Genomic DNA, 27,369 nt, shown 5'->3' with positions numbered 1-27,369 from the left:
ATATCTAGTGAAAAAACAAACAAACAAAAACCACAAAACAACTGGGGTGGTGGGAGTGGGCGAGAGGCTCGCTGACCTAGTGAAGTCTGTGTTTTGGCATGTGGAGCAGTGATTGCATTTTTTTCTGGCTTTGAAGTGTGACGGCCCCGCATACTCATGAACACAAAGGATGCAGAGTGGAGATTTCCCAGAGCCTGCTTCAGGGACCACCTGGTTAGCAGGCACCCTGTAAACATGCCTGCCGTGAGCATGTGGACATAGCATCTTTATGTTTTAGTCTGTGCTTTCCTTCTGGATCAGGCAAAGGGAAACGTCAGTCCAAGGCTGGTCAAATCCCACGCTCCACATTGGCAGTGCCCCGCCTGAGTAAGTTTGACAGTTTGGGGGGAAAGTGCTCTCGCCAGATACTCAGGCTCCATTGAAATACCTGCATCTCTGTGCAGCTATGGTGCCCATGTGGCTGTGGATGTTTGGCCAGTGTTAGGTGGCCCCCAGGTTGAGTAGTGACCCAAGCCACTTCTCATGCAACCTAAAGGAGCCCCACGCTAGGAACAGAGATTTGTTTTCCCAGGAACTTAACAGGGTGTCGATTGAAGGGCTGGCTATTCACAAGGACAGCAAAATGTTTTGGAAGGCCATGTTGGCTAGAGTTTGGGATTTCCCCCTTTATGGCACTTACTGTGAGTTGGATTTAAACAGGGGAAAACAGCATCCCACATTCTTACCAAGGGACTAATGGTATTTGGAAAACAGGGAAGCTCCATGGAAAATATTTTGAGTGTCAAGGACGGAGCCTTGGGCTTGGTGTGGTGGGGGTGGGTTGCCTCTGGGAGGCACACTGGAGATTTTGCCACCACAGCTGGGGGGCTGTCTGTATCTCCCTTTGCTTCCTCCAAACCTAAGAGATGTGCCAAGCCTGCCTTGGTCCAGGGGGTGATTTTAAGACTCCCTTCCTAGATGTATTAGCTTTACCTTGGGTTTTTTTGTTTCCAAAACCTTGCAGTTCAGCTGTACCTCCAGATCCAGGCACCCCACCTCGATCCATCTTCCTCTAGTTAAAATCTAGACTCATGAAAACAAAATTGCTTAAGGCAAGAAAGGCCTGCGGAACACAGGGAGGCTGACGCAAATCTACTGCAAACCAGATGTTTCCTTCTCTGTGGCAAAGAGGTGCCCAAGTTCATGGGGCATCTGGGGAAGTGGTTGTCTTTAAGGAAGACATCTGTATGGAAGGGGTAGCCTGAGTAATGCGATGTGACAGTTGCTATGTTGACTCGCATATTTTCCCCTCCCTTTTTATTATTGGCCAGTTGGGTCAATGTTGCATAAAAGTCGTGCAATGCCTTGGAATGTGTTTGTGTGCTGTCCTCTGCCAGAACTTTTCAGCATTTTTTTTCCTACGTGTGTTTTGCTTTTGGGGAGATGGCCTGTCACTTTGGTTTAAGCATGTTCTTTTTTGGTGGAACTACATATTTCTTGGATTTGTAACGGGGCAGTGGCGACTTAGACTCCAGGAGAGTGATGGGTGGGGGAGCAAAAGGGGGCAGGAAGGGGCACTGGAAGCCCTTCCAGATTAGGGGCCAGACATGAACAATTTACAGGTAGTTTGAGGGGTTAAAATGTGTGTGAGTGGAATGGGTCCCTCCTTTTTGTCTGTGATGGCATGGAACATGGACCCTTCCTCTCTCTCTCTTCTCAGCTCCTGGCTATGTGTCCAGCTGCCTGCTGGCCAGGCTCACTTTGCCATCTCTATCAGGCATTTGGAAACTGCAGCTCGCACCCTCCTCCTCTTTGCTTCCTCCTGGTTAAGGCACCTGCATCCTTCTGCTGAAGCTTGAGGGCTGGCTGCCCTCGCTGCTACCCTCTTCTTTCTGCTGTGAACAAGTCCAACTCCCAGCCCGACTCTCTTCCCCAGTACCTCCATCCCGGTCAGCATGATTGCTGCAGCCCACCTCACTTTCTGGCTGTATCCCACGGCCTCCCATTGTCTTCTGTCCATCCAGCCTTGCCCCCATCCTAATTCAAGCTCCACCCTCAGTCAGTGTGAACTTTTTTTCTTTTTCTTTTCTTTTTCCTTTTAATACTATCTTTTTAGAGCTTTTTAGAGTTTTAGGGTCACAGCTTTAGGTTTCACAGTTTCAGACTCAGGAAGGTACTGAGATGTCCTATATGCTCCCTTTCCCCACATGTGCAGAGCCTCCTCAGTGGTCAGCATCTCCCACCAGACTGGGACATTTGTTGCAATTGATGAACCTACATTGCCACATCATTATCACCCAGAGCCCATCGTTTACATTAGGGTTCATTCTGGTGTTGTATGGGTTTGGACAAATGAATAATGACATGTATCCACCATTATAGTGTTACACAGAGTATGACCCTTTGGTTTAAATAATTTTTTTTTAAATTTTGAAAGGAATAATTCCTCCCATCTCAATATGACAAATTGTTCTCTTTTTAAATTATTTTTATATTTACGAGATGGAGTTTTGCTTTGTTACCCAGGCTGGAGTGAATGGTGTGATCTCGCTTGACTGCAACCTCCACCTCCCAGGCTCAAGTGATTCTCTTGCCTCAGCCTCCCAAGTAGCTGGGATTACAGGTGTGCATCACCACGCCTGGCTCATTTTTGTGTCTTTGTAAAGATGGGATTTCCTTCTCTGGGGCTATGTGGGCCAGGCTGGTCTCAAACTCCTGACCTCAGGAGTGGTCCGCCTGCCTTTGCCTCCCAAAGTGCCCAGTTGTTCTCTTTTTAAAATACTCTGATCATGCCTCGCCTGGACCCATCTACTGACTTTTTATGAAGCCTGATACGTCTGCCTGACCTCCAGAGCCTCCACTGTCAGGAACTGGTCCCCATCTTTCTGGCTCAGGCTTGATCTTGGTACTCTGACTCCAGCTCTCTCAGACAGCCCCTGTGTGCATTTCTGGTTGCTTCTTACATCTTAGTGTGCTTGTCACAGTGTGTGGTCATGGCCAGGTGGCCTGTGAGTGTCCCCACATCTCTGTCCTGGATCCCTTGTGCTAACAACAGTGCCTGGTATGTAGTAAAGTTTTGCAGAGTAAATGGCAAGTCCCTTCCTTGTTTCTGGGTGTCAAACAAGGTACAGAGGCATGAGGCTTTCCTTCTGTTAAGATCTTCCCTGGCTGGCCTCTCCTTTGTCAGCACAGTGCCTTGGTTTATCCTCTCCTCGTCTATCCTTTTCCTTTCTCTTTCTGCTAGCCTCTGCCTCGGTTTGGCCCAGCTCTGCCATCTTATCTTTTGTCTATTCTTCATATGGGGCATACTGCTTAGAACAGAGGCTTTGGAGCCAGTGAGATCCACCAGGGTTCATGGTGCCTGGGCCACCCAGAACAGTCACACACCCCCAGACCTAAGCTAAAGTGGTACATTGTCCCATGGGGGATTAGAGCTTTGGCTGAGCTGAGCAGCTACACAATCCAGGGCTGAGCTGATGTGGTATCCCATGCCCCAGAGAAACAGAGCAGTGACTGAGCTCAGACACCCTGCTCTCCTGGCCAAATAACTCTCATACCTAGCTTTCCCGAAGCTGAACGAGATCCCTAGAGTCTGAGCTGCTGAGACATCCATCTCCTTGAGGAGTAGAGTTATGGCTTTGCTGCCTATCCCCCAGAGCCCAGAAGACAGCTGTGTTCCACCATTCTGGGGTACTTGTTGCTCCTGTGCTTGGTCTGGAATACTGGTGAGCCTTACTATCCCAGTGTCTAGAGTCACTATTGCATGGTGTGTTATCCTGAAGGATCCAAGTTGTTACTGAACTCTATTGGCTCAGGTTCCCAAGTTGCAGCTGTACCTGGCTCCGCAGGCCCAAACCTTACAGCACCTTTTCTTCCTTGGAGTTGGGACAGTTCTGTGCCCCGCCTCCTGTGGGTAGAATCACAGCTACAATGCAACCTTGTGGGCCTGAGCTGCTAGAAGATGTCTCAGACTCACAGATCCTGGCTTTGTGGGCAACCTTCAACCTACCCTGCCGTAGAACGTGAATCTATACCCCAAGAACTGGGTGACAAAATAGGTTCATGGGACCCTGAGCCTAGGATGTTGGCCCCACAGCTACTCTGAGCACCGGAATCTGGAACCTAGCACTGGCGCACTATTTGTAGGCCTTGTCAGACCTGACACGAGAAGGGATCCCCTTGGCTGAGTCTCCCTACTGTAGGGAAGATAAGCATAGGAGGACCCCAGAAGCCCTTGACACTCAGGACATTAGCAACCTATACCACTGCTGCTGCTGACACAAACTTCTACAGCCTAGCCCACTGTGGCACCCACAGTTATTCCTGATATTGAGCACAAATAAATAAGCTACATGGAGACTAGAACACTGTGCCTATCTGGAAAGAGTCACCATACTCTTCCCAACTGGCATGTTAAAATACAACTGCAGGTGAAAGTCTTTCTCTACAAAATCTACTGCAGAAAGTTTGAAAGAAGTGATTCTTCCATCAGACACACAGACATTGACATAGGAATATAAGACGTGAAAAAGGAAGGAAATTTGATATCACCAAAGGAACACAATAACTCTACAGTAACAGATACCAATGAAAGGGAAAATTAATGAATTACCAGAAAGGGAATTCAAAATAATGCTGTTAAGGAAACTAAAAAAGATAAAATAAAATACAATGTAATTCAACAAAATCAGGAAAACAATTCACAATATGAATGAGAAATTCAACAGAGATATAAATCATTAAAAAGGACCAAACATAAATATTGCCACTGAAGAATGTAGTGAATGAAATAAAAAATATCGTAGAGAGCTTCAGCAGCAGACTTGATCAAGCAGAAGAAGAAATCTCTGAACTTGAAGATAAGTCATCTGAAATTACCCAGTCAGAGGAAAAAAAAAGGAAATAAGAATGAAAAAGAGTGATGAAAGCCTACAAGACTTATGACACATAAGTAAGAGAACAAATATTCATATTAGGAGAGTTCTGGGAGAAGAGAAGGGAAAAGGGATAGAAAACCTAAAGTCTCCCAAGTCTGGGGAGTGATATGGACATCCAGATTCAGAAAGCACAATGATCCCCAAATAGATTCAACCACAAAAGTTCCTCTCTGAGGCATGTTATAGCCAGATTATCAAAAGTCAAAGACAAAGAGATAATTCCAAAACAGCAAGAGAAAAACATCAAGTCATATGTGATGGAATCCTCATTAGGCTAACAGAGAGTTGTCCACAGAAACCTTATAGGTCAGGAGAGAATGGAATAATATATTCAAAATGCTGAAAGAAAAAGAAAATTGCCAGCAAGAATACTTCAGAAATAAGAGAGAAATAAAGTCTTTTCCAGACAAGCAGAACTTTGTAATGTCACACTAGACTGCCATTACGAAAAATGCTCAAAGAGTCCCACATCTGGAGGCAAAAAGATGATAATCACTATCATGAGAACACACAAAAATATAAAACTCACTGGGAGAACAGATTCACAAAAGAGAAAGACAAAATATTCAAATCTTATCACTATGGTAAACCATCAAACTACAATTATAAAAAGTAAGAGAGGAAGAAATGAACAATTATATACAAAACAACCAGGAAACAACAAGATGACAGGAATAAGTCCTTACCTATCAATAATAACCTTGAATGTGAACAGATTAAATTCTCTATGTGAAATATATAGTCTGGCTTAATGGGTAAAAAACACGACCCCACTATATGGTACCTACAAGAAACTCACTTTACCTGTAAAGACACATATAGACTGAAAGTGTAGAGTTGAAATTTCAAGATATTTTATGCAAACAAAAGAAAAGCAAGCAGGAATAGTTATGCTAAGATAAAACAGACTTTAATTTAAAGATGGTAAAAAGAGCTTAAGAAAGTTATATAACGATAAAGAGGTTAACTCAGCAGTAGGATGTAACAATAATAAATATGTATTCACCCAACACCAGAACACCCAGATATATAAAGCAAATATTATTAGATATAAAGGGAGATATATACTCTAATACAATAATAGGTGGAGGCTTCAACACCAAACTCTCAGCACTGGACAGATCATTTAGACAGAAAATCAACAAAGAAACATTAGATTTAAATGACACTTTAGACCAAATGGATCTAACAGATATTTACAGAACATTTTATCCAACAGCTGCAGAATACACATTCTTTTAATCAACAATGGAACATTCTCCAGCATAGACCACATGTTAGGCCACAAAAAAGTCTAAACAAATTTAAAAGAATTGAAATCATATTAAGTATCTTTTCTGACCACAGTGGAATAAACCTGGAAATCAATGAGAGGAACGTTAGAGATAGTGTAAATACATGGAAATGAAGCATCATGCTCCTGACTGACCAAGGAGTCAATGAAGAAACTATGAAGGAAATTTAAAAGTTTATTGAAACAAATGAAAATAGAAACACAACATACCAAAAAACCTGTGGGAGACAGCAAAAGCAGTTCTAAGAGGGAAGCTTATATCAATAAACACTTACATCAAAAAAGTGGAAAGATTTCAAATAACCTAACAATGCATTTCAAGGAACTAGAAAAGCAAGAACAAAACAAACCCAAAATAAGTAGAGGGAAAAAATAATAAAGAGTAGAGCAGAAATAAAATAAATAGAGACTATATAAAATACAAAAGATCAACAAATACAAGTTAGTTTTTTGAACAGATAAGCCAAATTGACAAACAATTAGCGAGGCTAACCACGACAAAAAGAAAAAATACCCAAATAAATCAGAAATGGAAAGGGACAATTACAACTGATATCACAGAAATACACAGGTTCTTTAGAGAATATTACCAACAACTTGACAACAAATTTGAAAAGCTAGCAGAAATAGATATATTTCTGGACACATAGAACCTACAAAGTTTGAATCAAAGAAAAATGGGAAAACTTGAAGAGACCAATTGTGAGTAATGAGATTGAATTAGTAATAAAATGTCATTAAAGAAGAGCCCAGGACCTGATGGCTTCACTCCTGAATTCTACCAAACATTTAAAGAATAACTAACACCAATTCTTCTCAAAGTCTTTCAGGAAATGGAAAATTTTCCAAACTCATTCTGTGAGTCCAGAATTACCCTGATACTATAACTAGGCAAGGACACAACAACAAAAAAGGAAAACTATAGGCCAATATCCCTGATGAACATAGTTGCACATGTTCTCAACAAAATACCAGCAAACCAATTCAACATTGCATTACAAAGATTGTTCACCATGATCAAGTGGGATTCATCTCCTAGATGCAAAGATGGTTCAACATACCGTCAATAAATGTGATACATTAGTGGAATCAAAGACAAAAACTGTATTAGCACTTCAATAGACACAGAAAAAACATTTGGAGAAATTCAACATCGTCTCATGATAAAGCTCTCAAGTTAGGTATAATGGGAACCTACCTCTACACAATAAATGTCATATATGACAAACTTTTAGCCAACATCATACTGAACATGGAAATTTTGAAAGCTTTACCTCTAAGATCTGGAGTAGGATAAAGATGCCCACTTTGAACACTTTGGTTCAAAGATACTAGAAGACCTAGCTATAGCAACTAGTCAAGAGAGAGGAATAAAGGTCATCTAAATGGGAAAGGAGGAAGTCAAATGGTAAATGCTTCAGGACATTGAGCAGATGTTTTATGGAGTAGATCTCAAAAGCACAGGCAACAGAATCAAAATAGGACAAGTGAGATAGTAATGAACTAAAAATCTTCTACACAGCAAAATAAACAATCAACAGAGTAAAGAGACAACTTGCAAAATCAAAGAAAATATTTGCAAACTATTCATCAGACAAGGGATTAACATCCAGAATATACAAGGGACTCAAACAATTCAACAATGAAAAAACAGATAATCCGATTAGAAAATGGGCAAATGAGTGGAATACAAATCTCTCTCTCTCTCTTTTTTTTTTTTTTTAAAGATGGGTTTTCACCATGATAGCCAGGCTGGTCTACAAATCTCTTAAGAGAAGACATACAAATGGCCAATAGGTATGTGAAAAAATGCCCAACATGGCAAATTATCAGTGAAATACAAATCAAAGCCATGGTGAGCTATCACCTCACCTCAGTTAGAACAGCTATTGTGAAAAAGACAAAAAGTAACATATGCTGTGAGTTTGTGGAGAAAGGGGAATGTTTGTATGTTATTGGTGAGAATGTAAAGTAGCACAGCCATTATGGAGAACAGTATGGGGGCTCCTTGAAAATCTAAAAACAGAACTACTGTATGATCCAGCAATCCCACTTCTGGGTATATATCCAAAGGAAATAAAATCAGTATGTTGAAGAAATATTTGCACTCCCGTGTTTACTGCAGCACTATTCTCAATAGCCAAGATATGGAATCAACTTAAGTGTCTATCAGCAGATGAATGGATAAAGAAAATGTATATACAATGGAATACTATTTAGACATAAAGAACAAAATTCTGTAATTTGCAGCAATATGGAGGAGCTTGGAGGACATTATGTCAAAATATGAAAAAAGGGAAAACAGAAAGACAAGTACCACATGTTCTCACTCATCTGTAGAAGCTAAAATAGTTGAGCTCATACAAGTAGAGAGTAGAATAGTGGTTACTAGATGCAGGGAAGCATGTTGGGGGATGAGAGGGAGGGACTAGCTAATGGATGCAAAGTGCAGGTCAATAGGAAAAATACATTCTAGGGTTCTATAGCACTGCAGGGTGACTCCAGTTAACAACAATTGATTATGTTTTTCAAATAGCTAGAAGAGTGGATTTTGAATGTCTCCAGCACATTCAATGTCCCGAATAAATGTTTGAAGTGATGAATATGCTAATTACCCTGATTTGATCATTACATATCGTGTACATGTATCAAAATATCACATGTACCCCATAAATATGTGAAATTATAATATGTAATTAAAAATAATAAAGGCCAAAAAATGAGATACTGCATGTGCCTTGGCATTGTACCAGGTGCTTGATGAGTGCTTGGTCTTGCTGTGGTGGTCAACACTATTATTTTAAAACAGTAACTGGTTCATGTTGCTATCTTTTTCTGAAGCCTAGTGGCTGTCCAGAGTTTGGCCCTCAGAGCCTTCCTGACCGGCCTCCTCCTGCCTCCTCATCACTCTGAATGCCTGTGGCTCTGGTAGACTGCATCTCCTGTCCTTGCCTGTCACATCTCTACAGCCCTGTGACCTCCCTCACCTGGCAGGGCCTTCTCCCCTTACTTCAGCCTGTCTCATTCTTCCCACCTGGTTAGGTCAGTTGCCACTGGAGACTCTCTTGTCTCTCAGTCCAAATGACCTTCTTCTCCTTCCAGCCCTCCCACAGCACATAGCCTGGGTCTGATTTGACTCTATTCTGTGTCTTCCTCTAAACTGTAAGTTTCTTAAGCCAGGGTCTGGTTTAATTCCTTGATTGGATGTAATACGTCTTTTGCCCATGATAGCTGCTCTACATGTGGGTTGGATAAGCAACACGTGCTATAGACTTATGACCTCTGGCGGGTCTGTGCACTGTTTTGATACCTCCTGCTGATCTCTGTGCTGAAGCAGGTGGAAAGGGATGGCAAGCTCAACCTCATGCTCTACCGTCCCCTGCTGGACGTAGCTACTACATCACAGCACACAGCCTGGGTCTGATGTAACTTGATGTAACTTCCTTTAAATTGCAAGTTTCTTTTTCTTTTTCTTTTTTTTTTTTTTTTTTTAGACTTAGTGTCGCTCTGTCACCAGGCTGGAGTGCAGTGGCGTGATCTAGGATCACTGCAACCTCCACTTCCTGGGTTCAAATGATTCTCCTGCCTCAGCCTCCTGAGTAGCTGGGACTATAGGCGCATGCCACCACGCCCAGCTAATTTTTGTATTTTTAGTAGAAATGGGGTTTTACCATGTTAGCCAGGATGGTCTTGATCTCTTGACCTCGAGATCCACCTGCCTCGGCCTCTCAAAGTGCTTTGACTACAGGCATGAGCCACCTCGCCAGGCCCAGGTGTAAGTTTCTTAAGCCAGGGTGTAGTTTAATTCCTTGAGTAGATTCCTCCTTGCTGAATTTGCCTAAGTCCTCAAAATCCTTCTTATGGCATCACTTTTAGCTGCCACAGCCCATCCATCCAAGGTGACAGGTGACAGACAACCAGGTCTCTCAGACCTGTACTGTGAAAAAGTCACTCTAACTTTTTCAAAAGGATTGCTTTGATTACTTATAGACTTAAGAAATCATATAAAAAGGGTTTGGCTTCTTTAAGAAGTCTTAGGCAAGACACAAAGTTTGAAAAATCTTGCCGGAGGTCCTCTGTGTGAATCCATAGCTGATGTGTGCCCGCGACGTTGAGAGGGTGGAGCAAGGAACGCTGTGGTCAGCTTAACTCCCTGATAGACAAGGGTATGGTTGAGGAAATGTGGTGTGAAATACCCATTGAACGGGCAGATCTCAAGCTGTGAAAGACAGACATTTCTGTGCAAACCGGAGCAGAAAGATAGTTTAGACAGGGATCTCCCAGGGAGAAATGGAGTGTTACAGAACACTTTCTGTTGTCTCATTGACAAAGAAAATATTACACAGCTGTTTTATACTTCATTGTAATCCCAGAGCGATGTTTGAAGCAGGTGGAGGAACTTTCTAGAAATGACTGGAATGCTTCAGACACCAAAGGAAGAGCAGTTTGGTGAGATGAACTCTCTCACCTACCTTGCATTATAACAATAGAAGAGGATTTTGTGGCCTCCATTTGACAAGTGGGTAAATCAAAGCTGGGGAGGGGCTGGGTTTAGATCATGCAACTGGTAACTGGAGATGCCAGAATTTGAGCCCTGTCTGGCTCTGAGGTCGCAATTCTTTTTCCTATGCCATGGACAGTATGTAGAGCCATTTCTAAAATGCCTCGAGTCATCTTACTCCCCACTGGTGCTGACATTAGCTAGAGACTTTTGAGTGGATGAAGCTGATGTTTTGCTGAGATTTTGTTTGCAGCCCAGTCTCTCCCATATTTAGACCTCACCTGGCTCCCCCTGCCACTTAGGATGCCCTGAAACATGGCCCGGGTCTTACCGGGTGTTGTGCCTCTGCTCACAGGTTGCCTGCATCAGCCCTCCCCACTGTCTCTGTCTGTCGAAACCTCACCCAGTGATGCAGAGTCGGTGGAGCTTCTGGGGATGATTTCCCAATTCCCTTCCGCAGAGTCAACTTCCTCCACTTGGTCCCTGTGAAACTCGATTCCAGTACTGATCACTCACTGCCCTGTACAGGAATAGTTTATTTAATGCTCTCCTTCTCTGTGGGCTCCCAACTCCAAGGGACAAAGGTGTCAGCTTAATCATCAGCTCCTGGGGCCCAGGACAGCACCCGTCACACAGTGGGGAACTCAGCCATGGAGAGTTAAATTCAGTGGATCAGGTGGAGCACGGGCTGAATCCAGGCCTCTAGGAATTAGCCTTAGGGACCTCACTGTCTTAACTTGTTTGGGAGACCTTGGAGTGTCATAGAATAAAATCCACTAGTGACATCTTCCTGTGGTCCATGTCACCTGTCACTCGGGGACAGGGAAATTGAATTGGCGTGGTAAGTCTGGCTCTTCACAATGCTCTCCTGATGGCTCTCAGCACAGTGCATCCGTCTGTAGGTGTCCAGGCTCTTCTCAATCCTTAGTGGAGATGACTGATCAGGGCCCTTTTTAAAAACAAGGATGTTGTGACTTCCAGTTGTAACCCTTGGAGGTTGCTGGCTGCAGGGTCTCAGCAGTGATGCCCTGAGGCTGGCTTTATGGCACCTGTCAGCATCCCAGGAGCCATCATTTGTCCTTGCTGAGCTGGGGACAGCGTCTCTCCAAGGGCTGCCTCACCATGTCTCTCTCCTGTGTTCTCTGGATGAGGTATTATACTTCACTGATCAAAAGCTGCTTCTCTCCAGAAGGCTGATCCTATTTTCCAAGAGTTGGTTTTGAGGGCAGTTTTTAACTGTTATATGTGATTGGACTTCAGTTTCATTGTTATGTATACTTAGCAGTTTAGCATGAGTTTTGAAAAAAACAACAGTTCTATCTTATTTGTGACAACTTGTGTGACTAATTAATGCTCCACAGTGCACTGTGAAACTTGCAAGGTACCACATAAGCACCAAGTCATAACACATTTCTTGTTTGAAACTGTATTAGCAAATTGAACATCTGTATTACAGGAATACAGCGTATTAGTAAATTCAACAGCTTTTGTTGCTTCACCTTGTTAAGCAGGAAAATAATCCTTATGGCTTGTAAAGCTCCTGGAAGTTCCAGTAGGTGCCATTTTGGAAGTGAATTGAGTTGAATAAATGAAGGCAGATGTCAAGCATTTAATTGGCTCTTTGCTCCCAGCTGGCTCTATCAATTCTGGAACCATTGTCAGAGATGATATAATTCACCCATGTGAAACTGACAAGGTGGGTTACATGCTGTTGGTCTCTGGGGAGGAGGAGCCGGCTACGCAGAGTTAATGTTTAATACCTGGCTAATGCCACTTGTATTAGTCAGGGTTCTCTTAGATATAGATATCTCCTATTAGTTCTGTTCTATATATACATGTGAGTTTATTATTTATATATATACATTTATGTATATGTAAAGATATATATAAAGGGGACTTAATTAAGTATTAACTTACATGATCACAAGGTCCCACAATAGGCTGTCTGCAAGCTGAGGAGCAAGGAGAATCAGCCCGAGTCCCAAAACTGAAGAACTTGGAGTCCCATGTTTGAAGGCAGGAAGCATCCCGCATGGGAGAAAGATGTAGGCTGGGAAGCTAGGCCCTTCTCTCCTTTTCATGTTTTTCTGCCTGCTTTATATTTGCTGGAAGCTGATTAGATTGTGCCCACCAGATTAAGGGTGGATCTGCGTTCCCCAGCCCCCGACTCAAATGTTAATCTCTTTTGTTAGTGACATCCTCACAGACATACCCAGGACTGATGCTCTGTATCCCTCAATCCAATCAAGTTGACACTCGCTATTAACAATCACACCACTGTGGCTTGGTCTTCACAGAGTTTTCTACTAAAGTTCCTCCAGTAGCAGAGAGGAATAGAGAGAAAGGCTGTGGCAGCTGCCCCCGAGTGGTCCGCATTTGTTTTAAAATCTCGAGGCTTATGTGAAATGTTCAACTTCTTTTGTTTTCTACTCCATCACATTTTCCTCCAAAAATCTCCATCTAAAAAGGTCTAACTGGGAAGAGGCCTCTTTTCTAATTCTGTGGCTTCTGGAACCCTCAGGCTCAGATACTCGGCTTGAGAAGCAGATATAAAAATAATGATCAAAGGGGTATAAAAAAGACACCAGAAAACAACCAAAGTAACTTTGGTGTTTAAAATGTGATTCTTGTACATTTTAAAATAACTGAAAGAATAGAATCAGATTGTTTGTGACACAAAGGACGTAATGCTTGAGGGGACAGATACACCATTTTTTTGTCTTTTTTTTTTGAGACAGAATCTCACTCTGTTGCCCAGGCTGGAGTGCAGTGGTACAACCATGACTCATTGCAGCCTTAACCTCCAGGGCTCAAGTGATCCTCCAAGCTCAGCCTCTTAAGTGTTTGGGATGACAGGCATGCACTACCACACCCAACTAATTCTTTGGTATTTTTCACAGAGATGGGGTTTTGCCATGTTGCTCAGGCTGGTGTTAAACTCCTGGGCTCAAGCAATCCGCCCACCTCTTCCTTTCAAAGTGCTATAATTACGGACGTAAGTGCCCAGCCAATACTCCATTATTATGCATTGCATGACTGTATCAAAACATCTCAGGTATTCCATATATATATCCCATATATACATTTACTATGTATCCAAAAAAATTTAAAATGGAAAAAAATTAAAAAAGAAAAAAATGTAGTTTTTAAGCAAGGAAAGGAAGGTTGCCAAGTGGAGACAAGGGGCGGAGACCATGATGGGATTTAGAACGACCACTCAGTAGGGATGGATTGTCAGGGGAGAATGAGATGGGGACTGGGTGATGGGCTGTCTCAGCCGTCAGTGGAGATGGTGGTGGCCTCACCCAGCTGGGATCTGGGTCTGGAACCAGCAGGATAGATTTTGGTATGAGGCAGCGGGAGGAACTGATGGAACATGGTGATGGCAGCATGAGGGGAGGAGGAGAAATCAACTCATTGATGAGTAGACTCTGAGCACTTCCCATGTGCCAGGCCCCATGCTGGGCATTTCAGTACGGATCCTCATAGGAACTCCCCAGCCACCTGGGGTGATCGGTTTGGGCAACTAAGATAAGGAGTGTGGGGCTTAGTGAAGTTGAAGTCGTGTTCAGGTCTCCTCTGCTGAGCAGCAGGGCCCATGTCTACCCTTGGAATGGTGCCAGGGCTGCTTCTGAGGTAGAGTCAGCAGGCCTTGGGGATGCTTGGGGTAGGGGACGGGGGAGGAGGGGAGATGTCCCTGCCCTTCTCCTGTAAATCGTAGCCCCAGGACTTTCTCATCCAAAGACACCTCCTCTACCCCATGTGATTCACCCCATTCTTAACACTGGACCCATCTCCAGCCTCTTAGAAGGAGCACTAACTTAGGAGTCCACTGGCCCAGGGCTGAACCCCACCTCAGTCCCTTCTAGCTGGCTGCCTGCAAGTCATTTCACCTCGCAGAACTTCAGTCATCCTCCTTAGAAAAATGCTGGTAACAGTTTCATGGTGAGAAGGAAAGAAACTCATGTAAAAGAGGGCAGCACCTAACCCAGCGCCACAGTGATGGCTCAACACACAGATATTAAGGCAGTTTGTTTAACGACCTTAGCCCATATTGAATTTTGCTTAATTGGGGAAATTCTGGGCTGTGGCACGTGGTTGGACTTTGATAAGTGTTTTTAACATGAAAAGAATTGGCCAGGCGTGGTGGCTCACGCCTGGAATCCCAGCACTTTGGGAGGCAGAGGCAGGTGGATTACTTGAGGTCAGGAGTTCAAGACCAGCCTGGCCAACATGGTGAAACCCTGTTTCTACTAAAAATACAACAATTGACCAGGTGCAGTGGCTCACGCCTATAATCCCAGCACTTTGGGAGACCAAAGCAGGTGGATCACAAGGTCAAGAGTTCAAGACCAGCCTGGCCAACATGGTGAAACCCCATCTCTACTAAAAATACAAAAATTAGCGGGGCGTAGTGGTGCACGTCTGTAATCCCAGCTATGTGGGAGGCTGTAGCAGATCAATTGCTTGACCCTGGGAGGCAGAGGTTGCAGTGAGCCAAGATCGCACCACTCTACTCCAGCCCGGGTGACAGAGTGAGACTCCGTCTCAAAAAATAAAAAAACAAACTAATATAAAACAACAATTAGCAGGGCGTGGTGGTGCACACCTTTAGTCCCACCTACCCAGGAGGCTGAGGCAGAAGAGTTGCTTGAACCTGGGAGGCAGAGCTTGCAGTGAGCCAAGATTGCACCACTGCACTCCAGCCTGGGCAACAGAGCGAGACTCTGACTCAAAAAAAAAAAGTAATTCTTACTCATTGGATTTGTCAGTATTGGTGTGTATCCTGCTGCGCCTGCAAACATTGCGGTGTGTCCTGTTTTGGCATCAACAACGGCCCACCTCTGAAACATCTATGACGTCCTCTGCATGTGAGAGTGGTCACTCTTTTTTGGTCAGTAAATTCAGCTCTAAAAATATCACCTGCTTTCCCCACAAATCATCTTCCCTTTGCACCTTGTCAGTGGCTCTGTGCTGTGAAGCTGCCCATCTGTTGGCCAGTTTGCTGTGTGCACATTATCCTCTCTTGGCTTCCCCTCTAGTTGTGGCTGTTTACATAAAGGAATCCTGGTGGTCCACGGAAGATGCAATAAGAACCTCTGATCCGGCAAGAGAAGGGCTGATGAAGGTGAGTCAATGCAATTTTAAATGAACATTGCAAAAGAGGTTTTAAAAGTCACAGCGCTTACTATCCTGTTGATAATTTAAAGCAGTTTAGCCCATGTCTTCGTTTCCTAATACCACAGAGTACCACAAAACAGAAATGCATTGTCTCACAGTTCTGGAGACTAGAAAGTCTGAAATTAAGCAATCCACAGAGTTTTTCTTTTCAGAGCTGTAAAGGAGAATCTGTTCCTGGCTTCTTTGCTAGCTTCTAGTAGCCTCAGGGGTTTCTTGGCTGACCTTTACCTTGTATTTCCACGTTGTTCTCTCTATGTCTGTCTCTGTCAAAATCTTCCTTTTTTTTTTTTTTTTTTTTTAAGAGACAGGGTTTCATCATGTTGGTCAGGCTGGTCTCAAACTCCTGACTCAGGGGATCCACCCACCTCAGCCTCTCAAAGTGTTGGGATTACAGGCGTGCGCCACTGCACCCAGCCTAAAATCCTCCCTTTTTATAAGGACATCAATCATATTGGATTAGAGACCAACTTAATCCCCTCATCTTGATTGATCAGTGGACTGTTTCCAAATAAGGTCATGTTCACACAAGTGGGGGTTAGGACGTCAACAGCTTTTTGAGGGTGACAGTTCAATCCATAACACCCCGCTACCAAGGAAAACAGCACTCAATGCTATATACAACAGATGTCTGGCTATTGATAAATCTATTTTACTTTACTGAGTGGCCCCTCATGTCTACATTTTAAAACTTTAATACACACCATCTCTCTGTTGTATGGGAAACTTCTGCTTAGTGCATTCAGGTAGCGTTTATTGGTACTTAGCATGAGTTAGAATTGTAGATACTATCCTGTATTTTACCTGAGACTCTATAGGGATTATCTAATTTCAGAACCTTCAAGGTATTTGTTTTGTGAGATGAACACATTGAAGCTGAGTCACACAGCTAGTAAGTGATTTAGCTGGGTACAAACATCTGTCTCCTTGACATCGGGCCTGGTGATCTTTGAAGAGCTGTGCCTCTGTTGAGCAGCTGTAAAGCAGAGACCTGGGATGGCAGGCGTGAAGGCAGGAGCCAGAGCAGCTTCTCGGAGGTCCAGGCGGAGTCCTCTTGGCTGAATTTTGGCTGGGGAAGAGGCTAAGGAAGGAGCTAGTACCCAGCTGAGAGTTTGGACTGTGTGCCTCACATATGCCCATTTTCATTTGATTGGTATATTTATCTTAATTCCACATGTGGGAAGAAGGATGTTGCTTCCCTGCTGTCCTGAAATGTGTGATCTCGTTCACAGTTGTCTGAAATCCCATTCGGTCTCCTTCATAGAGCCCTGTAAATACTGAATGAAATATCAGTGTTCTTTCAGGTTGAGTATGGAGGATGGCTAAGAAACAAAATACAATTAAAAGATAAAAAAAGTCAGGACCTAAAGTTCTACAAACAGAGAGAGGAAATAGTTCCAGGCACAACACTTCAAAGATCCCCAGCCTGATGTCAAAGAGATGGAAGTTTGTACCCAGCTACATGACTTGCTGGCTATGTGACTCAGCCTTGATGTCTTCATCTGTACAACAAACACCTTGAAGGTTCTGAAATCAGGTAATCCCTATAAGGGGTCTGGTCTCAGGTAATGTTCCCAAGTTGGTAATCCAGGTTTTTTTTTTCTTTCTTTTTTCTTTTGCTGAGCATATAAAAAAAATTAGTTCTTGATTTTTTTTTTTCTAAACAAGAGCTTCATCAGGATAGAATTCACACATCATAAGCTCCATTCTTTAAAATTATACAATGCAGTGACTTTTAATATATTCACAAAGTTCCATCGCAGTCACCACTAGTGCCAGAACATTTTCATCATTTTAAAAAGAAGCTCTCTACCCATTAGCATCACTCCCCATTCCTATCTTTCCCCAGTCCCTGGAAACCACGAATCTGCTTTCTGTCTCTGTGGATTTGCCTATTCCAGCTACGTCCTATAAATGGAATCATACAACAGGTAGTCTTTTGTAAACAGCCTCTTTAACTTAGCGTAATCTTTTCAGAGTTCATCCATTGTAGCATGCCTCAGTACTTCATTCCTTTTTTGGGCTGAATAATAGTCGATTGTATGGATATCATTTATCATTTATCCATTTTTCGGTTGATAGACATTTGAGTTGTATCTACTTTTTGGCTCTGTTTAATAATACTTCTATGAGCGTTGGTATGTAAGTTTTTGTGAGGATACACATTTTCAGTTCTCTTGGGTATATGTCTAGAAGTGGCATTACTGGTCATGTGGGAACTCTATGTTTCATATATTGAGGAACTGTTCAACTGCCTTCCCAGCAGCTGCACCATTCTGCATTCTCAACAGCAGTGTCTGAGGGTTTCAGTCGCTCCATATGCTCACCAACACTTGTTATTGTCGTTTTAATGTTCTCCATCCTAGTAGCTGTGAAGTGGAATCTCACTGTGGTTTAACTTGCATTTCAGCGATGGCTAAGCATGGTGAGCATCTTTTCATATGCATATTCACCATCTATAGCTCCTCTTTGGGAAATGTCTATGAAGATTCTCGCCCTACTTTTAATTGGGTTATTTGACTTTTTACTATTGAGTTGTGAGAGTTTTTCATATGCAGTATTCTAGACACAAGTTCTTTATCACATATATGATTTGCAATTATTTTTTTCTCATTCTGTGAGTTTTCTTTTTTAGGTCTTCTTTTAATCAATTCAGTAGATATTATTTTGAAAGGGGTTTCTTTCAGTGCATTAGAAATGGCCTGAGATTCAGCAAATGAGAATAATGTGCCCAGTGTAGTGCCTGGCATCTTGGTTTGCGTTGCTGGCCCAGCTCTGGTGCTGCAGGTGGACCAGGTGGCCACTTAAGGATTGACTGTTTTGAATACTACAAAGAATGTGAATGGCTCTTTAAATAATTTTTTTTGGAACAAGAGTTGTTACTCCCTTCATTTGTCATCTCTTCTTCTAATTCTAAATGAGAAAAACCCCACATTTTCTGACAATGTGGCCTATATTACGAACAGAAAGAAACTTGGGTGTTAGTTCCACTTAATGAACCATATTGTAAAGATCTGTCCTTTCCCAGCTGCACATGGGAATATTTCCCCTCTCTGTAGAACTTTAGGTCTTGACTTTTTTTCTTCTTCTTTTAATTACATTTTGTTTCCTAGCCAGCTCTCATCTTCACAAATTACTAAAAAAACTCCACAAGATTTCTTCATGTTTTTCCTGTTAACATAATTAGTGGTCCTAACGAGGGATGTGAACTGGATCTTAGTTTTGTGTTTTCAGAAACATTTCTGAGTCAAAATCACGTCATACGTTTTCCTCCCCCATAATGAAATTGGACAAATGAAGTACATTTTCTTTTTCTCCTTTTTCTCCTGCCAGTTTTTGATTGGATATTTCCCTTCTGCCAGATGCAATCTGCTTTTGTCTTCTGGCTTTCTTCTGAACTTTTTGGTTTCATAAGTTGAAAAATATAACCTCCCCCGTGACACTGATCTGGTTTGGCAACTAGCTGGTTTTTCTTAACGTCTGAACTTGATTTGGCTGCCACTGTCTGAGATACAAAATGTGATGGCTTCTCAGAGCCAAGCTAGTGTGGTTTTCACAAATCTTTTTCTCATTTAAGATTTAGCTCCAGATGAAGGTGAAATATTTTACATTCTGGCCAATTCGTAAGTTTACTGGCACTGAACACTTTGTGCCATTTGCTAGATGGTGCAAGCTGCCTTATTTTTATTGTCAGATCATTTGAAAAACAGGCAAGCATTTTAGATACCACATGAGGGATCTTCTCCCTTGACCAGAGAAAGGAACTGAGACTCAAAGAGGTTGTGAGTTGCTGAAGATCTCCCAGCAGATCCAGGGTAACAGCCTACAAACCACCAGTGACGATAATGATGATGATCATCATCTAAGGGTCAAATATTAAATATAAAATGAAGTATCAATATTTGTATTAAACTTCCCCTTTCCCCAAATCTCATTTCTTTTTTTTTTTTTTTTTTTTTTTTTTTTTTTTTTTTGAGACGGAGTTTCGCTCTTGTTACCCAGGCTGGAGTGCAATGGCGTGATCTCGGCTCACTGCAACCTCCGCCTCCCGGGTTCAGGCAATTCTCCTGCCCCAGCCTTCTGAGTCGCTGGGATTACAGGCACGCGCCACCATGCCCAGCTAATTTTTTGTATTTTTAGTAGACACGGGGTTTCACCATGTTGACCAGGATGGTCTCGATCTCTTGACCTCGTGATCCACCCGCCTCGGCCTCCCACAGTGCTGGGATTACAGGCTTGAGCCACCGCACCCGGCCTATTTCTAATGGATGAATATGAAGAAGGAAAGCACGGGCTGGACTGGAAAGCCGCAGCCTGTTGTTTTGTGCCTGCCTCTGAGAGACCCCTTGCCCAGCTGTCTCAAGTCCTCTTTGAAATGAGGCAGGGAAATCAATAAAGGTAATCACCCTCTTTGAGCTTCAATTTCCCCACCTATGAACCAGGACCTCCCCAGCAGTTGGCGAGACTCAAATGGTAGCTTGTGGGTAGATGTCATGGGCCAGTTAGTGGCATTGTCGATCTGGAGGAATGCATAGGATGGAGTGACAAACACACAGACATGCAGAGGCTGTCACCTACACACACAGAGGTTGTCACCTAGCAGTGTTACCGAGCAAACTCCAATACAGCAGCATTGTCAATTCGTAAATAGCTGATTGGTTTCATCTCGGGCCACATTTTAGCAGTTGCTCATGGCTGTCTGGAGGGCAGTGTTAAGGAGGTTTCTGAGACTGTGTCCATGCTTAGTTGGACAGATAGGTCTGCTCTGAATCCAGGAGCGGGAGATGTTGGTTTCTGCCACCTATTTGCCATCCATGGGCTACACAAATGCAGAGCATTTTAACAGGCAGGAGCGTGAAGTCGTTTTGACTTGTGAAGGGGAAAGCTTCTAACTGTGTGGGCCTGACTTTGACCACAATACGATTTCCTCACTTGTGATGACTTTGCTACAGGCAAGAGACCGTTCTATCTTACAGCCTTAAAACGAGATGTGCTCCGAGTCCCAGTAATTCTCTGGGATTGGGACGCCAGTGTGTGCTCCAAATCTGTCACAAGTCACAAGCCATTGAAAATCGCTTGCCTGGCCGGGCGCGGTGGCTCAAGCCTGTAATCCCAGCACTTTGGGAGGCCGAGGCGGGTGGATCACGAGGTCAAGAGATCGAGACCATCCTGGTCAACATGGTGAAACCCCGTGTCTACTAAAAATACAAAAAATTAGCTGGGCATGGTGGCGCGTGCCTGTAATCCCAGCTACTCAGGAGGCTGGGGCGGGAGAATTGCCTGAACCCAGGAGGCGGAGGTTGTGGTGAGCCGAGATTGCGCCATTGCACTCCAGCCTGGGTAACATGAGTGAAACTCCGTCTCGAAAAAAAAAAAAAGAAAATCGCTTGCTTTTGGTGTAGCAGTTGATCTCCCACATTATTTACTCTCCTTCTGAGGGCCAGAGTTCTGGGGCCTGCCATCATGAAAATGGCAGATTGGGTTTATTTTAGGACACATCTAGCCAGTCAGTTGAAATGGGTTGCTCTGGCTTGCCTGGTTTAATTTCCTGTTTCCTGTTTTGTTGCTGTGTGATGGATTGTGCTTTGTGGTCTCACATTCCTGGTCTGTGGCCCTAGGGACCCAGGGGCCGCCTCTGGCATCGTTCCCCACTCCTGGAGGCCGCATGCTGTGAAAGGCCAGTGATGTGGAAGCCTCTGTGAGTGGCCGTGATTCCCATGTTGGCCCTTTGAGCACGAAAGGACTCTGCGATGGAGGAGCTCACACCTGGCCCCGACATGTGGGTCACATCCAAGCGCAGAATTTATTGCATCTGATTTTCCTCTCTGGTCTTACTTGATTGTTGTTGTTCTTTTTCTTTCTTCAAAGGTTCAGTCATTTGGGGAAAGGATTGTGCTTTTCATTCTAAACGTCATTATTTTTGGAAGATTGGAGAGAAATCTGGATGACGATGACATGTTTTTTCTACCTCACTCTGTGAAGGAGCAAGCCAAAATCATGTGGAGACATGGAGCGGCTGTTGGGTTTTACACAACCAAGATGAAAGGTGAGGGGTGCGCAGCCACTACTTCAGGCTGGGCTGAGTGGGGCTCTCCAGGGGTCTGCCTGCCCCAGAGGGCTCCCTCAGCACCGGCTATGTGGCGAGAATCTTCTAGCACAGGAAGTATCACAGATTAAGTTGGGTGTAAATAAACCTCATGTATGGATTCCATTTCCACCAGATTTCTTGTCTTAGGGGCAAATACGTGAAAAGCATGTCCCTTTGATTTCCAGGTAGTGCCACGTCCTTCCAGAGAAGAACTCATTGCAGTTAATAGTTTAAAATTTCATTTGTTTCCTTCAGTGTTACTCGCTAGTTGTCAGGAAAAATACCTTTGCTAGTAGCTGACACATGGAGCAAAAGCACCTTGGATGCCAAGATTTACAGACATGACCTCAGAAGAAAGGGAGTCCAGCCATGATAACAAGGTTAGGGTGATGTCTGACTTGAAGGGCAGTGATCAACGCTCAGTGTGAGACTAGTACCATTTTGCTAAAGGGATGTGCCTCTTCTTCTTCTTCTTTATTTTTCTTGATTTATGTCACCCAGGCTGGAATACAGTTGGCATGATCATGGCTCACTGCAGCCTCAACTTCACTGGGTTCAGGTGATCCTGCCACTTCAGCCTCCTGAGTAGCTGTGTCTGGCTAATTTTTGGATTATTTTGTAGAGACAGGGTTTTGCCATGTTGCCCAGGCTGGTCTCGAACTTCTGAGCTTAAGTCATCTGCCTGCTTCAACCTCCCAAAGTGCTGGGATTGCAGGTGTGTGCTACTATGCGTGGCCACTGGTCTTCTTCTTTAAACTTGCTGTCTTTCATTCATTGTTTTCTTTTTTTACTTTCTTTTTCTTTCTTTTTTTTTTTTTTTTTTTTTTTTTTCTGAGATGGGATCTCACTTTGTCACCCAGGCTGGAGGGCAGTGGTGTGATCATAGCTCACTGCTGCCTCACATTCTTGGGCTCAAGTGATCCTCCTGCCTCAGCTTCCCAAAGTGCTGGGATTACAGGCATGAACCACCACGCCTTGCCTCTTTCTTTAATTTTTTGCAGACTGTCAACATCTCTCACCTAACTAATTTCAGCCCTATCATTTGGTTGTCAAAAAGTTCTTAATTTTAGCAAGAATTAATCTTCTCAGTAAACTGCCATGGGTGTACTATGAGTTAAGTGTTTTTCTCAGTTGCTAAAGAGGCTGAGTTTTGTTCTGAGCCATGTAAACATTGTGTGTGTGCTTGACCTCTCCAGGATGAGATAAATGTGTGTTTCCCACTTTTTTGTTTTTCCTCAGTGAGATACAGCAGTTTCTCATCCAAACCACTTCTTCGTTTCTTGGTTATTTGCAAAGTCAGTCGTAACTTTTTAGCCCCTGTGTCTTTCAGCTCCGTTCCTTGTGAATGACTTTGCCCTTAGATTTTGATGCCCTTTCACTTTTTTGAATGGTCACATTCTTTTACCATTTAAGGTAGACTAAGGGGCCAGAGAAAAATTAAAATGCAAAGGAGGCCGTTTGAATTCCTCTTTCCTGGGAGACTCCTTAGTGGTCATTGTCTACTAAATGGCTGTTTTTGAATCTGTAACCGAATCATTTGTGGTGCAGACATCCTACTAATAGTTAACAAAAACTGTTAACAGATTCCAGCTCAATGTGTGAAACCACAGGTAGGCAGCAGAGGGAGCTTGACCTTGGTCTTGCCTGGTCCTGCTGCTACTCCTGGAGGCAGTGATACCAAGGCCTCTGATTTTGAGGAGGGGAGCAGGGGTTGTCTGCAACTGCCGTGCTCTTCCCCAGGCAGATTCAGAGCCTTGGAGCAGGTAAAGTACGTAAAGATGCTGAGCTAAGGCAGTTCAGACCAGGTGCTTGAATTCTGCCTCTTCATTTTTGATGAATCCCACAAATTCAGTGAAAAGTACCCTGAAGCTGTTTGTGAGGTCACATTATTGTCATCAATGAACTGGTTTTTGAAGTGGCAATGGACTGTTAGTTACTCAGTAATTTAGTGGTTTTAAAAAGTGTCAAATGGCGGAGTATGGTGGCTCACGCCTGTAATCCCAGCAACTTTGGGAGGCCAAGATGGGCAGATCCCTTGAGCTCAGGAGTTCGAGACCAGCCTGGGCAACAGGGTGAAACCCTGTCTCTACTAAAAATACAAAAATCAGCTGGGCATGGTGGCGCACACCTATGGTCCCAGCTGCTTGGGAGGCGGAGGTGGGAGGATCCCTTGAGCCGAGATCACGCCACTGAACTCCAGCCTGGGTGACGGAGTGAGACTCTGTCTCAAAAAAAAAAAAGGATCAAGCCTCAGGTATTATTTTATAGCAACACGAAATGGACTAATAGAGGTTCCCTTAGTATTTCTTGTAGTCCTATTCTCCTGGGAACAAATTCTACTAATTTTTGTTTACTGAAAATATTTGTCCAACGTTTTAATGGTTGCTGATCTGATGGCTATGAAATGATATCTTATTTTAAAACCTTTCTCCAATTGTTGCTAATGTATAGATTTTTAAGTATTGATTTTGGGTTTGTCAGTATTGCTAAAATCTCCTATTCTATAATTTGTTAGTAGTTTCTTTTGCTTTTTGTTTCTGATTTTTTGTTGTTGTAGTAAAATACAGGTAAAATAAAATGTATCTTACTCATTTTAAGTGTACAGTTCAGTGGTATTAAATATATTGATGATGATGTGTGACCATCACCACCATCCATCTCCAGAACTCGTTCCATATTATTGAATGGAAACTGTTCCCACTAAACAATGACTCTCCATTTCACTCTCTCTCCAAATTCTTGAAACTACCATTTTAGTTTGTGTAAATCTGACGATGTTAGGTGCCTCATATAAGTGGAATCACCCAGTATTTTTCCTTCTGTGACTGGCTTATTTCACTTAGCATAATGTCCACCATTTTCATCTGTGTTATAGCATGTATCAGAATTTCCTTCCTTTTTTAAGGCTGAATAATATTCCATTGTATGTATATGCCACATTTTGCTTGTTGATTCATTTGTCAGTGGACATTTGGATTGCATTCGTGTTGTAGCTCTTGTGAATAATGTTGCTGTAAACATGGATATACAAATATCTCTTTGAAACTCTGCTTTAGGTATATGCTCAGAAGTGGAATTAGAGGATCATGTGGTAATTCTAGGTTTCATTGTCTGAGGAACTGCCACACTGTTTCCCATGGTGGCTGTAACATCTTACATTCTTACCAACAGTGCACAAGGGTTTTAATTTCTCCCCATTTTTGCTAACACTTATTTTTTTATAGTATCATCCTAATGGATGTGAAGTGGTATCTCGCAGTCTTGATTTGCATTTCCCTAATGATTACTGAGCATGTTTATATGTACTTATTGGCCATTTGTATATCTTCTTTGGAGGAGTGTTTATTCAAGTTCTTTGCCTATTTTTTTCTTGGTTGTGTGTGTGTATGTATTTTAAATGTTAAAAAAATACAAATAAATACATAAAAATATTTATTTGTATTAGCTATTCCATAATCTAAACATATTTTAAGACATCATGTTGTATACCAAAGATGAGTACAATATTTACCTGTCAATTTAAAATATATAAATTTTAAAAATACTCATATTTGAATTGTAAATTGGTTGTATGTATGTAATTTAAACATTTAAAAATACATACAAATAAATATATAAAATATGTACAATATATTTATTTATATTAGCTATTCCATAATCTATACATATTTCAAAACATCATATTGTATACTAAAGATATATACAATATTTACATGTCAATTTAAAAGATATAAATTTTAAAAATACTTAAAAATATATTTGAATTGTGAATTTGTCTCAAATTCATACAAAGCAAAATGGTGGTTTCAAGAACTAGAGGGAGAGGGAAACAGGGAGTTATTGTTTAACGGGCACAGAGTTTCCATTTATAATGTGGAAAGAGGTCTGGACACGGATGGTGATGATGGTTACATAGCATCATTCATATTTAAAGATTTTTAAATTGACAGATTCAATAGTGTATATATTTTTTGGTGTACGACATGGATTTCCTTACAATGGGCTTCATCTTTCTCTGATGCCTCCCTGATAAGCTTAATAACTAACCTCCTAAATTCTTTTTCAGGTAAATCAGGGATTTCTTCTTTGTTTGGGTCCATTGCTGGTGAACTAGTGTAATTTTTTTAAAGGTGTTAAAGAACCTTGTTTTGTCATATTACCAGAGTTGGTTTTCTGTCTCCTTCTCCTTTGGGTAGGTTCTGTCAGAGGAAGGGCTAAGGCTGAAGGCTTCTTTTGTTCCACGGGGTGTTTCCTTGATGTAGCACTCTCCCCCTATTCCTACGATGTGGCTTCCTGAAAGCTGAGCTGTAGTGATCATTATCTCTCTTCTGGATCTAGCCACTCAGCAATTCTACCAGGCTCTGGCTGGTACTGGGGGTTGTCTACACAGAGTTCTGTGATGTGAACCATCTGTGGGTCTCTCAGTCGTAGATACCAACACAGTATTTGGGGTGTCTCCTGGGTCCTGCAGGAGCAATCCACTTCCTTCAGGGAGTCTGTGGGTCCTCTCAGGTTTCCTGATTTATTTCTGCAGTTGTTCTGTAGCAAAAAGTAACAGTGTGAGCCTCCACATGCTGCTCTGTCTGTCCCAGTCAGAGCTGTGATCTAGTCCTGCCTCTCATCTGCCATGATTCCCATTGGTGTCTTTTGAAACAGTTTAAAACATTGATGAAGCTAGGTTTGTCAAAATTGATTGTGTTTTTGGTGTTGAATCTAAGAACTCTTTGCCTAACCCAAGGTTGGGAAGATTTTTACTTTTTCTTTTTCTAAAAGCTTTGTAGTTTTAGCTCTTATATTCATGTCCATGATCCCTTTTGAATTATTTTATATTGTATATGACGTAAAGTAAGGGTCCAACCTCATTTTATAAAATCCTAATACATTTAAAAATATGAATAGGCTTTATTTTAAGAATAGTTTTTAGATTTATAGAAAAATTGAGGGGGCAAGTACACAGTTCCTCTGTTTCCCCTCCCCCAACAATTTTCTCTATTAACATATTGCATTAGTGTGGTACGTTTGTTGCAATTGATGAACCAATATTGATATATACATTAGTTTTCTAGGGCCTCCATAACAAAATACCACAGACTGGGTGGCTTAAACTAGGGGTCCCCAGGCCCCAGGCCATGGGCCGGTACCAGTCTGTAGCCTATTAGGAACTGGGCTGCACAGCAGGAGGTGAGTGCTGGGTGAGTGAGCGAAGCTTCATTTGTATTTACAGTTGCTCCCATTGCTCATGTTACCACCTGAGCTGAGCCTCCTGTCAGATCAGTAGTGGTATTGCATTCTCATAAGAGCACGGACCCTATTATGAACTGTGCATGTGAGGGATCTAGGTTGCTCCCTCTTTTTGAGAGTCTAAAGCCTGATGATCTGTCATGCTCTCCCA

At 42.6% G+C, this 27,369-nt stretch overlaps 1 protein-coding gene across 8 annotated transcripts in view; it reads left to right on the top strand.

Moving 5' to 3' along the window:
* FAM169B (family with sequence similarity 169 member B) overlaps positions 1–27,369 on the top strand; it is an 88,129-nt gene that overhangs the window by 40,901 nt on the left and 19,859 nt on the right. For 7 of the 8 annotated variants that reach the window (XM_032252813.1, XM_032252818.1, XM_032252816.1 and 4 more), the window contains 2 exons: positions 15,754–15,839; positions 21,758–21,935. In XM_032252813.1, coding sequence (XP_032108704.1) covers positions 15,754–15,839; positions 21,758–21,935 — 264 coding nt within the window. Of the gene's footprint in view, positions 1–15,412; positions 15,606–15,753; positions 15,840–21,757; positions 21,936–27,369 lie in introns of those variants that run through there. The other variant, XM_032252820.1, reaches the window with a different exon arrangement.

Source organism: Sapajus apella, unplaced genomic scaffold (genome assembly GCF_009761245.1).
Source record: "Sapajus apella isolate SASKATOON/1434 unplaced genomic scaffold, GSC_monkey_1.0 scaffold80, whole genome shotgun sequence".
Taxonomy (NCBI): Eukaryota; Metazoa; Chordata; class Mammalia; order Primates; family Cebidae; genus Sapajus; species Sapajus apella.
The sequence above is the reverse complement of the archived record's forward strand: the minus strand, read 5'-3'. Positions and strand labels throughout refer to the sequence as shown.